Source organism: Perca fluviatilis, chromosome 16, assembly GCF_010015445.1.
Source record: "Perca fluviatilis chromosome 16, GENO_Pfluv_1.0, whole genome shotgun sequence".
Classification (NCBI taxonomy): domain Eukaryota; kingdom Metazoa; phylum Chordata; class Actinopteri; order Perciformes; family Percidae; genus Perca; species Perca fluviatilis.
Window position 1 is genome coordinate 32,078,585 of NC_053127.1, and position 12,408 is coordinate 32,090,992.

A 12,408-nucleotide genomic window follows, 5' to 3' on the forward strand; every position below is an offset into this window, starting at 1 on the left:
GTGGACGTGTTGCTGTAGCACAACAGCAGAACCCGAAACAATGTAGCTCACTGCCAGTAAGAGTATGAAATATAAAAATGTCTAATACTTTAGCACAGTGATAGATTTCGCGAAGCTGCACAGCATAAAAGCTCGTCAAGCAAACAGTTGCAGGCCAGGGTGATGTAGGTGCTGGGGTCCAGTTTCAGTGCTTCACACTTTGTACTCATTAGGGGGCTCTTTTTCAGGATGGAGAACATAGATTTTTTTTTTAAGAAAAAGGGAAAAAATAAATAAAAAGGAGTCATGGCACAGGAACTCAATGATCTACTCTCCCTGCACAGAGTTTGGGATTTTTCAGTTTCTGCTCTCAAGCACTCAATATGACAGAGTTGCATTTCTCATACATTCATGTTCTTCACAATACCATTATTTGAAAACCTTTTAGCAGTGAACCCATTTTTTTTTTTTATTCCAGGATAGGTGACTGTAGTGGATTAAGAGATGAGCACAGTCTAAATGGGGAGAAAGGGCGGAGAATATCACTGTGGCAGTAGTTCTATAGTATTGCACTGAAACATTTTGGCAATAAACCCTTAGGCACAACGCTAACTAACCACACAGGACAGTCGGTCCCGGCAGGACTCCCTTTGTCACTAAACGCGGGTGGAATACTGTCCATATTAGATTTGAAGTGATCCCCGGGGATAGTGGAGTCGGATTTTCACTCCGCTCCCGAGCCCTGCCATGAGTCCAGTTTATAAACAGCACTGAGAGCAGAGAAAAGCAGAATGAGATCATAGTGCAAATAAGAAAGCAAGGGCTTCAAACTATCAGAGCCGGTTACCGTGACGGAAGAACAACCCCACAGCGCTCATAAGTGCCACGTTTGTTTTAGCAGCAGTGACTAACAGCCGACACCGAGCCACAACCCACTGATACATCAAACATGTCAAATGCTGCATCAAAATGGAAGTTTTGTTAAAAAATAAATACTCTACAGCCATGCCTATTTCTGATGAGAGCATTGGAATGTATGAAAATATTAATCATCGTCTTACACAAATATGTAAATGTATTTCCTTTCTTTCAGAGCATTTTTAAAGCCTTATACTTGTTTTTCGCTTTCTGTGGCGAGGAGTCATTGCTCGTTTTTTCTTTTTTTTAAATGAAGGAGCAAAAAACATTTTTGAATTCAAACCAAATGAGAGGAGCGGTTTCTCAGTAGAGGGCATGGCAGCGAAATCATCTTCAGTGAATGAATGAATCTCACATTCCGTTGAGTAAACTTACAGAAATGTACTGTACGATCTATTGTTTACCCACTTTGTAGAAAGCTACTGTATGACTACCGTTTCTGCACAGCGCAGTCTTCCAGCCAAGGAAGTAGTTTGAAGGAAAGCTTGTGTTAGAAATACACCCGCAGTGGCTCTCATACTGTCCACACACACACACACACACACACACACACACACACACACACACACACACACACACACACACACACACACACAACACACACACACACACACACACACACACACACACAAATTCAAGATACTGGTCGAACAGTATTTGCAAATTACATCTAAGTGCATCTGACGGGTGAAGTTTGCCCATTGAACTGGATCACAAACTGACAATGACACTGTCTGATCATGATGTTTCCATGTGGATAAATTTCACCCAGCTGGTACTTTAAGGCAGGGGTCTTCAACCTTTATTAAGCCAAGGACCCCTTAGCTGAAAGAGACACAGAGCAGGGATCCCCTACTACATAAAATATATTGTATAAAATGTAGTTGCATATTAAACTGGGCCTACAATAACGTGTGGGCGGCCTAAAACCTTTCTACACACCTTTTTAGTGCATAAAATACTAAGCTATTCAAATAATTGTTGGCATGATTTTATAAATCATGTTTTAATGTTAAACATACATGTGGCAGGGTGAACTGGATCTGTGGATCTTAGTGACCTATGGGCCAGTGAGCCTATCATCAGTGGGGGGGGGTTCACAAATTGTGAAGTTGATTTAGCTTTGGTAATAATGTTGCAAATAAAATGTTGGATTCATATTAGGATATTTTAATTTTTCTTGGAAACTTTCAAAATATTAATAATTTGGCAGCCCCCCCTGCAGGAACCCCCTAGGGGTCCCGGAGCCCCTGTTGAAGATCTCTGCTTTAAGGTGGTTGAAAGAAACCTGCAACTACAGTCTGAGTCGGACTGTTTGTCACACACACACACACACACACACACACACACACACACACACACACACACACACACACACACACACACACACACACACACACACACACACACACACACACACACACACACACACACACACACACACACACACACACACACACACACACACACACACACACACACACACACACACACACACACACACAGAGCAGCGCATTCCATCTCAATGCAAAAACATGATATTCACATTCAGAATGTCTGCACTGTGTTTGGCTCAGACACTCACTACACAGGGGGTGAAGTGCATGCTGGGCTTTAGCTGTCCTCTTCGGCATTGCTCGGGGTCTGGCTCTTCTCTGGGTTGGAGGAGCCTTCGAAGCGCTGGGAGGCGATGATCGCTTGGTGAGACATACTCTTCCTCACTATGTCCCCTTTCCTCCACAGGGTGATCTCCTGCAACCACACAACACAGACCTAATGAAGAACAAGACGCTACAGGGGACTACGCCAGTGGCGATTTCTCACAGCTACCCTGCTGGGTATTGTGACCGAGGGTCAAAACGTTGATCTAGAAATGAACATATATCAAACTTTGTAATGCCTGAATAGTAGGGATTCTTTAACACAATTACATCCGTGAGCTGTCCAGTGTCTAGTGTCGCTTTGACTTCTTCAATCAATCAATGTTCACTTGAATGAAGTTAGTTTACCGTACTGCATTATTATGCATGGCTAATAATGAGGTTTATCCTTTCAGTCATCTGCTTGCTCAACTAGCTGAAGGCCTCTATTATAATTCTATGAGAATATTTCTTGCATAAGCAGCAGTAGGCTTTAATTACGTTGTTAGCAACTGGCTTTACCGAGCCCTAAATTCAGTTTTTTTTCAAGCCAAGAATCGCTAAATTTGCACTTTGTCGCAATTTCCCCATGGCTTAAGAATAAAATCCGTCTGTGGTACAATCCGAAAGAGACTTGCACCAATAACACGAAAGCTGATTGGCTGCAATTTAAGTTGTATGTTGGTCTCATTTGTAGTCGTGACACAGCGAATTATATTTCAACTAGCAAAAGAAAGAACTACAACACCATGAAATTCATTCAAAAACATTCTAAAGCTCTGCGGGAGCATTTCAAAGAGCATTAGAGGGTAGCATAACATGACCTATTTAAAATGATAAGACGTAGAACACAATACTTTAGCGAATTTAGTACTTTTTAAGGCCTACAATTATGATTTTGAAATTTTAGACTTTTTGAGACCCAATGAAACCCTGTGCAGTTAGAAGTTGAGTGAGAAGTGAGCAACGAAACCTTAAAGGGTGACTGCGTTTTTTTTTCAACCTGGACCCTATGTTCCTATGTGTTTGTGTCCAAGTGACTGATGGGAACAACAATCTTTGAAATTGGTCCAGAATTAAGAGATTTAAAAAAATGTAACTACACGTTTCAGATCTCTCGGCTGTTGCTTGATAGCGTTGCATTCCCCCCCCCCGCCCCAACTCATTTCCTGGTTCTCCTTCTCCATAAACATGAAATTAAGGAGAGGGTTAACTTCTCCTGCTACAGATGTCTCACCGTGGTCAGAAAGAACAGGGGGGACTCTTTGTTTCTCTCACTCTGACTCTAGAGTCACTACTCACTCTGAAGATAATCACCGTCACTCTCTCTCTCTCTCGCTCTACCACACACTCCCCACGCCGTCAATAGCCCTGCTATTCTCTTAAAGAGATCCACGCGCACAACAACGCACAAGTATAAACTTTACGCAACTGACGTAGGCTACGGCGAAAGCTCTGCATGGAGACTCCAAAGGATCATAAATCACGCTTTACTCTAGGGACACCCCACCCGAATCCTGACTGTCTGTCTACCTCGTATGTATTTATGTATCTTTTATGTGTTTATACCTGCTGCACACCCAATCGCCCTTCTGGGACACAAATAAAGTTGCAGTTCGAGTACCTGCTGCTTGAAATAGCGCCTTTCCTCCTCGTCTATGAGGACCAGGTTGAGGTAGTACCGCACTGAGAACTTCTTGTTAATGTCCCTCATTGTGGGCGTCATCTCATAGCCTGCCAGAAACAGCCTGATGGGGATGGACTCCCCTGCAGCACAACAAGTTGGAAGCAGATTAGTAGAGTGTGACAAATGAACGCACAACAGAAACACAGTTCATCACCCACCAGAGACGGTAAAAAGCCTCATTGTTACCTCGGACCGGTGCACCGTCCATGATTTCATACTTGGCCATGGTGTCGTTCTCATGGTAGACGTTTGGCCCGGTGCCGGTCGTCTCCCGCTTGATGATGTCGATCTCCATGTGCTTGATCTTAATCCTCACCAACAGAAAGTAAATCTTCCCAACAATCACGTCTTTAAGGTGATACCTGCAAGCAAACGGCAAGATCTGTCAAAAACCAAACACTCGTTTTCCCGCTCTCTCGTGCTCTTCTGAAAAAAACAGAATCAGAATACTTTATTGAGCCCCTCAGGGAAATTATTTAGTTGCAGTTGCTCACAGTCAAATTCAAGGTAAAATAAGAGTTAGAAAAGAGCAATAAGTGTATAAAGTAACATAGCTACAGTAAGAAATAAATAAAAACATTAGTAGAAGGGAGATTAGGTTAAAAAGATTCTTTCAAATGGATTGTACAAATTATATCGTAGTGCAGTGTCAATATAAATACAGTACAGACAAATAAGTACAATGTGAATAATAAGTAGCAGCTGTGAATGAATAAATAACATATTTTGCACATGTAGCTGATAAATGATTGCAGCAAGTAATTATTGTACATAATTTTCCAAGAATATTGAGATGTGATGTGGAGATACGTGCTGTGAGACCAGTTTTGACACTAAGTGTGTACAGGTACAATTAACAGGTATACTTCTGATCCAAAAGAAATAAGTCATACTTGGATTTATTGTACTCAAACTCTATGTGTAGACAGTCCTCGATCCCCACTTCCATCTTGATGGAGGAGTTGAGCTCAGGGTAGGTGCTGAGCGTGTGCACCACAATGTCCAGCTCTTTGCTGATGTCATTCAGTCTCCGGCCTACTGTCGCCCTCAGGAAGTAGCTGGAAGAAAACAAAACCGATCCCATGGCTATGAAAGCAGACTACCAGACTGTAGCACTATAACCGAGGATAAAGAGGAGGCGATGATCAATGCCCAACTAGCAGAAGGAGAACTATTATTCTGCACGTTACATCTTTCAAGGTGTTTTCACTGTTGATTTCTTTAAATGTAAATGGCCTGTATTTATATAGCGCTTTTCTAGTCTTAACGACTACTTAAAAGCGCTTTTACATAGTACAGGAACCATTCACATTTATACACTGTGGCCGAGGCTGCCGTACAAGGTGCCACCTGTTCCTCAGATAAACATTCACACACACACACACGTACACTCCGATAGGGACATAGGGACATGGGACTGCAGGGCAATAATTGTGATTTTAATACTGACCAAAATAATCATGATGATGATTTTATTCCCCCACAATCAAGCAGCCCTAAAGTTTTGGCAGAAGAAAGGCCATGTTGTTCTAAAAAAAAAGGTGTATCCCCTTTACAGTGGCCGCATTAGGACGTGTCAGTCTGAGCTGGACTTGGTCAGGGTTACATACAGTCAGCTGTGCAGTTACCAATCATATTAGAGAAATACTTCAACTTTTTGGCAAACAGGCTTATTCACTTTCATTCTTAAAGTTAGATTGATACCAAGCTCATGTCTGTATGTTAAATATGGAGCAACAGCCAGGAATACAACTTTCTAACACTTCATCACTGAGTGTAGATAAGACTCATATACATCACAATACTGCACCAAGTGCAACTTGCACAATAGGTTTACTTACTTTATTGTCTTTATTAATACTATTTAAGCATTTGTACAATTTTATTCCTAACTTGTATTTATTTTAAATATTTGTTCTTGTATTCTATCCTATTTATTATTTCATGTATATTCTGTAGGTGTGCTCTTTGTTTGATATTTTGCTGCTGTAACACTGTAATTTCCAATTTTCACAAATATGAGTGGTATTAATCTTCTCATCAAACTCTCGGTAAAAAAGCGGATTTCCCAACATGTCAAACTATTCTTTTAACGTGTGAACATTAGCCTTTTAGCATGTTGCATACTAACTTTACCACCAGTATGTTAACATGCTAACAATAACATATTAACATGCATCGAGATACCTTGATAACAAGTAGTGAGGTATCACTGTGTTGATGCTGTTATGATCATGTCATGATCTGAAGTGTTGGACAAGTAGAAGACAAAGAAATATATCTGCTAATATTTGTGATATTGGACTTACACAAATGCGGAAACAAGCAAAAAGGATAGGATCTGCTGTGGTTTCCTCCCCTTAAGGCATTGCATCAGTGACATGGTACATGCCATCAGCTGACTGTATGGATACTTCAAAACCAATAATTCAGGAGACTTATCTAATGTAGACTTAATTAAGATTCAATCTAGTGGAATTGAGAAACCTTTTGCCTGCCAACATGAATGTGGCTTTGAACTATTCTAAGCGGTGCTATTTAAATAGAAGTGTATGGTGCATGTGAGAAATTCCTACATACTATAGATTGCAAATAATCTATGCACACCATGCGCAGTGCACACAGCAAAGCTTACCGCAATTTGACGTTCTGACCGGTGTAAGACTCGTAGGGCTTCTCCACATGTGTGAACTCAAAGTCAAACGTCTGGGACTGTGTGAGCTCCCCTGGCCGAGCCAAGTCTTTCACAAGAGAGACAAACTCGTGGTGGTTTCCTCTGTCGTAGTACAGCTCTGAAATAAGACACATGACCAGCATCAGACAGCTACAGCGGGCAGAGTTATACATTCTAATAAAGAGTTGGTACAAGCCTTTCCTTCAGCGCTGACAGCTGAAAACAGCCAAGATTTGATCTGATGGCAGAAGAAAACTGTAATAGGTTTGTCTTGACTATTGTCTAAGTCAAATCTGTTTTAGCTGAAGTACTACCAGGCTAATGAATAATAATAATAATAATAATAATAATAATAATAATAATAATAATAATAATAATAATAAACTCATTGACTGGACCATCCCAGTTCATCCACTGCAGCTCTAAACAATCGGGTGTGAGGCAACCTTTGTGTCCACCATATAAACAACCTCAGTTTTTCTTCTTCTTTTTTTTTTTTTTTTTTTAAAAGGCCCCCTTAAAGGTTGCCATTTTGCCATTCTACGCTGATCCAAAGTACTTCTTCTTTATTTGGAAACAAATGGTGGGGAACAGAAAAAGAAGGGGCTCATCAGTGGTGAAAAATGTCAAGATGCATTTATGCATGCTCTAAGGCCGGCCACACACTGGCTGCGTGGCGTGAGCGTGTCAGCTGGCGTGTCTCCCATGGTAACAGGTTAGAGCTTGCACACTGCCTGCGTGACACGAACGTCTCAGGCGTGGCTCGAGCCGCGCTGAAAACGCGTGCCTACTAGAAATAGAACTGACGCCTATTTTTCACGCGACACGCGTTGGAAGCATTTCCAGGCAAAATAGAATAGGAAAAGATGTTTATATGTCGTTTTCACACAAATACATATTAATAAATGACATTTTGGTGTTTGAAAGTCTCGAGGTTTTGACATAAATGCAGATATAAAAATGTAATTTAAAAAAAATAATTATCGATTTTCAAATATAGCACCTGTCAACGAACGAACGAAATATTCTGTAGCCTATTTTGCCGTCAATACTGCCGACGTTGTCTTTGCTGTAATCAAATTTGTATATGTATTTATATTTAACATGGTATTTCATTTTATCAATGTGTCCAGACAAGGCTAGCAGCACCGCGTCAGACACGTTTCTGGTGTGCAAGGATGTAGAAAAATCCACGCAGCCGCCACGCAGCTCACACGCAACAGAAACACCACGCTCACGCCACGCAGGCAGTGTGTGGCTGGCCTAAGGGTCTGGAAAGGACAAAGTCAGAGGAAATCCCTACTGTTGCTGCAAACTAAGCTAAACTAGACAGACTGCCTTTGAATCAATTACAAAAGAAATAAAAATACAACAGAATGTACCTTTGAAAGGATGCAAAAAAAAAAAAGAAGCTGTAGCTACTAGGGGTGGTACGGTTCACAAAACCCACGGTTCGGTTCGTATCACGGTTTTAGGGTCACGGTTTTCGGTTCTGTACGGTTCTTGTTATTTTTTTCTTTTAATCTTTAACGCTCCAGAATATACTTCAGCATATGATATATAGCTAAAATTAGCATATTGAATGCATGTTGCACAAAACATGCACACAGTGGCAGTTCTATATATTGTTTTATTTCATCATAGGTACCATGAAATCCAAAATGTTCCCACACACCAGACTATAAACGACGCTGGCGCATCCTCCAGCTCTGGGCAGCCTCTCTCCCACTGGACATTTCTGCAGGTGACGTGACGTGACCTGCAGCGGCACCCCACTCCACTTGAGGAGCGGTCGGCTCGGTGTCTCTCAAAATCTGACGAAAATCTTTTAAACTGACCTTTGTCGATCTGAAATGAAGACAGATTCAGCAACTGCATGGCCTATTTCTCGCTTAAAATGTTTTCAGAAACACGTTTCGGTGAACTATTTTAGTAGAATATGAGATCGTATTCTGAACGAGCCGCCATGACAGTTTGGCTTTGAAATTAGGGACCAGCCAGACCTATGGCAGCTGATTGGACGATCGCGTCACATCGTCCAATCAGCTGCCATGGGTTGCCTTTGTCACGCCCATCCCGCTCGTCAAAGTGGGCACTACGGCAGTAAGAGGTTAGTGCACATTAACAGTGTACTGACGAACCGTGCGGTACACACACGCTCCGAACCGAGACTAGCGAACCGAGCGGTTCGGGTGTTTTTTCATGAACCGTACCACCCCTAGTAGCTACTCTGAATGAGGGACTGTCTTTTTTTAAATCAAGTGGGTCCTGAGGCTGGCTCGACACTTTGTTGAGGCTGCAGATTTCAAATTAATTCGTTACTGGTTTGACTTTACCACAACTAAAAGTTCACCATGTAAAACTGACTTGATGCTTTCGGGACACATCTAGAGTTCTGACACAAAATCAGGGTGTGTATTAATAAATGCACTCTAACTTGACAAAATAAATAAATAAATAAGTTGCGTGATTTTTGATGGTGGAGTATTCAGATCCGGGACAGGAATACAACAATGTAAAAAAACATACTCAATTATCAGTTAAGGTCCTGCATTCAAAATCTTACATCTAACTGTATATCGAGCAACCTCTGTGAGTTTGTGTGACTGACAATTCCTAAGAGCAGACAACAGGAGCATTGTGCTCATATACGGGGCATTACGGTAGCCATCTCCCGTCTCGGTAATGCTCCACACACTCCGGATCAGGGGGCGTAATACAAAATTCTGGGCCCTGTAGAAAGGCATATGGATCCCGCATGCACAGCTATTCATTCTAGCATCTTTTTGGGCCCCTCCTCACATGAGGGCCCTGGGTACTCAGTCCACCTTTTTCCCCCCCAGTCCGACACCCCTGCTCTGGATGCAGTGTGCCTGTCGGCTCAGGCGACAAAATTATGTCATTTCACACTTATGTAAACATTAACAATTAAAAGTTGGTGTCAGCTTTTGCACCCAAATGGCACTTAGGCTCTAGCATTGCTACAGTACAATATGTCCTGACATGCGTTGCTCAGGTCCCAAGGACACGCCATGACAAGTGTGAAGTTGTTAAGTATACAGTTTTCGAAAAAAGCTGCAACGTTCCAAACTGCTTTGAACAGGCACTGCACTGGTATGTAAAAAAGGTACAGACATATTATCAACAGATTGCACTTTAAGTATCAGAAGTAATAGTACTCATTATGCAGCTGAATGCTAGATGCCTACTCAACTACTCAATACACTACTGGGCAGTGTCATCTGTAACAAATTCCATTTTTATAAACTCATAATACGTTTTCTGTTAAACTCCTACTAGTCGCTATAATTTAACTGTCAGATTAATGCAGTGGAGTTAGGGCTGTGCAATTAATCAAAATTTAATCGTGATTATGATTTCGGCTCCCAATGATCACAAAAACAGAATAATCGAGAAAAACAATTATTTAGCTCATTATGTTTTGAAAGTAAACTCTTATTTTCTCTTGTGTTCTGAATGATAAAATAAAGTTTAAATAGGAAAAACATTAAGGCAAATATCACAGTTGTATGTTTTTTTTTCTGTTGATTTATCTAAGTTTTTCCACAGTTTTTTAAGTTCAATAATTGCAACATCTTTCCAGAAGTCAACGAGTAATCGTGTTAAATTATCGTGATTTCAATACTGACCGATATAATCGTGATTATATTTTTTTCCATAATCGAGCAGCCCTAAGTGGAGTTAGTGAAAAGTTAAATATTTCAATCTGAATTGTTTAGGTAACTGTGATAGAAGTATCAAGTAGTAAGTACAGTAATGAGATACATTTCCTTAGTTACATTCTCCCACTTCGGAGGTCAACTTCAGTTCGAGTTGTACAGTATGGGCTATTACGTTTCGCATCATCATGTTCAGTGTTAAAGATCAGTTTTGTTAATAGACCTTTTTCACGGCAGACATGTTGACATGTTATAGTAGGAAAAGCACAGATGTATTCAAAACCATTACTGATGGCTGCATTCCACTTAGGAGAGACCCTGGTATTGGGCATGCTGACTCACTGATATAGCTTACTGGGACACTTGATGGAACTGAGCCATTGTTAAGGTTATCAATTTCAGCTGTGTTTTTCCTACTATGACAAGTCAACATGTCTGCTGTGAAAAAAGGTCCATAGCACAACAACCTTTATTTGCAAGCTGCTACTAATTGCAGTACGGGTAACGTCAGCCGTGGACTTTTATTCGTAAACTAGCAACAAGCTATGGCTACAAGTCACAGTTGTTGTAATCTGACATAACAGTTTTCAAAAGGAATAGGGTCAGAGGTGAATGCGACAGCTAGCCAATGGCTGGTGTGTCAGCTGAGGTTAGCATGCACTCACATCTGTCACGAGACCTGACACTTGTTACAACAGTCAGGGCCAGCGTAGCTTTCCGAGTGCTACACACGTTCCTCACGGTGGTACATTTAATAAACTGGTGGTACATTTAATAAACTACACCGTGGGAGAGTTTAGTAGTGGAGTCAGCGCCCGGAGCTAGCTCCCTAACATCTCCTGTAATACTTTGGCTACTTCTCTCAGCGGGCTCGGTGTGAAACGCAGGCCTGCCAGCCGCTCACCTATCTGGCCAACAAACTCAATCTTGATGCCGTTGTGCTCCAGCCTCTTTCCAGGGTACTTGAGCGTCACGTTGACTTTCCCCGACACCGTTTCGCCGTCGTAGAAGAGAAAATATTTGTCCTTCCTGCCGTCTTCGCTTTTATGCTCCGCTTTCTTTCTGGTTTCGGCGTCATTCAGAACTATATCGATGTCCGCACTCTGACCAAAACCAAAGAAGCTCATAGCTGCTGGTCAGTCAAGTGGTCACTGGATCCTCCTTTTCTTAGAAAACAACACACTGGACTTTCTTCTCGTTTTTTTTGGCTGTAAAATGTCCAGACTCCAGCGCAACGCTTCCTAGATTATTGAATATTTCGAGTTACAACCGGTTGAGTGCGCATGCGCGGACAGTCACGTGAAGGAAAGCTGTAGTTAGAAACCGATTTATTTTCTTTTTCTTAGCTTTTTTAAACTCGTGATGAAAACTACGCGGGCAGTGATATACTAGCAATATAAGGTTGAATTGTTCTATTTAAAATTAATATATGTTCTCATTACAAGGAATTTGTCTGCACTTTTTTGGCGCAGTATCAACAGGCGGGAGAATCTCGGGCTTTGATGACTCTTTTCCACCCGGAGTACTACAGCCTTTCAGGTACTCTTCATTACCTCCCCTAGTGGTTCCCTACATTTTTGGCTTGCGTGCCTACCTGTGACCCCCCTCATCACAGGTTATGGAATTCATATGAGTTATGAGCAGTTCAAAATGTTGGGCTTAAATGTTTCCAAATAAAGAAATGCCTTTTGTCCAAAAGAAAAACAATTGAAGTTTGGCTAGTCAAACATGTACATCTCAAGTCCCAACAGGTGCATAGGCTACTCCATCCAACCACTGCTGGAAATCATCAATCCTAAAGCTCCATCCAAAATAGTTGTCATCAGTTTT

The 12,408-nt window shown here is 41.4% G+C and overlaps 1 protein-coding gene across 2 annotated transcripts; it reads right to left on the reverse strand.

Annotated features, from left to right (window-relative positions):
• Positions 1-391: 391 nt before the first annotated feature.
• vps26bl (vacuolar protein sorting 26 homolog B, like) lies at positions 392-11,857 on the reverse strand. Of its 2 annotated transcripts, XM_039777394.1 has the most exons (7): positions 11,483-11,857; positions 6,860-7,016; positions 5,118-5,282; positions 4,411-4,586; positions 4,162-4,304; positions 2,483-2,649; positions 392-749 (listed from the first exon to the last, which is right to left on the reverse strand). In XM_039777394.1, the coding sequence occupies exons 1-6, from the start codon at positions 11,703-11,705 to the stop codon at positions 2,512-2,514; spliced, it is 1,002 nt and encodes a 333-aa protein (XP_039633328.1). In that variant the 5' UTR covers positions 11,706-11,857; the 3' UTR covers positions 392-749; positions 2,483-2,511. The 2 variants fall into 2 exon arrangements, with proteins under 2 accessions (XP_039633328.1, XP_039633327.1); XM_039777393.1 differs by having other exon boundaries at positions 392-2,649.
• Between the last annotated feature and the right edge of the window lie 551 nt (positions 11,858-12,408).

Bases quoted from the DNA above. Each gene is read 5' to 3' on its own strand.
- vps26bl (XM_039777394.1), bottom strand. From the start codon at position 11,705: ATGAGCTTCTTTGGTTTTGGTCAGAGTGCGGACATCGATATAGTTCTG. The intron at 4,305-4,410 runs GTAACAATGAGG...GTTGTGCTGCAG, and splicing joins GGACGGTGCACCGGTCCGAG to GGGAGTCCATCCCCATCAGG. The intron at 2,650-4,161 runs GTACTCGAACTG...GTGTGGTTGCAG, and splicing joins GGCGCTATTTCAAGCAGCAG to GAGATCACCCTGTGGAGGAA.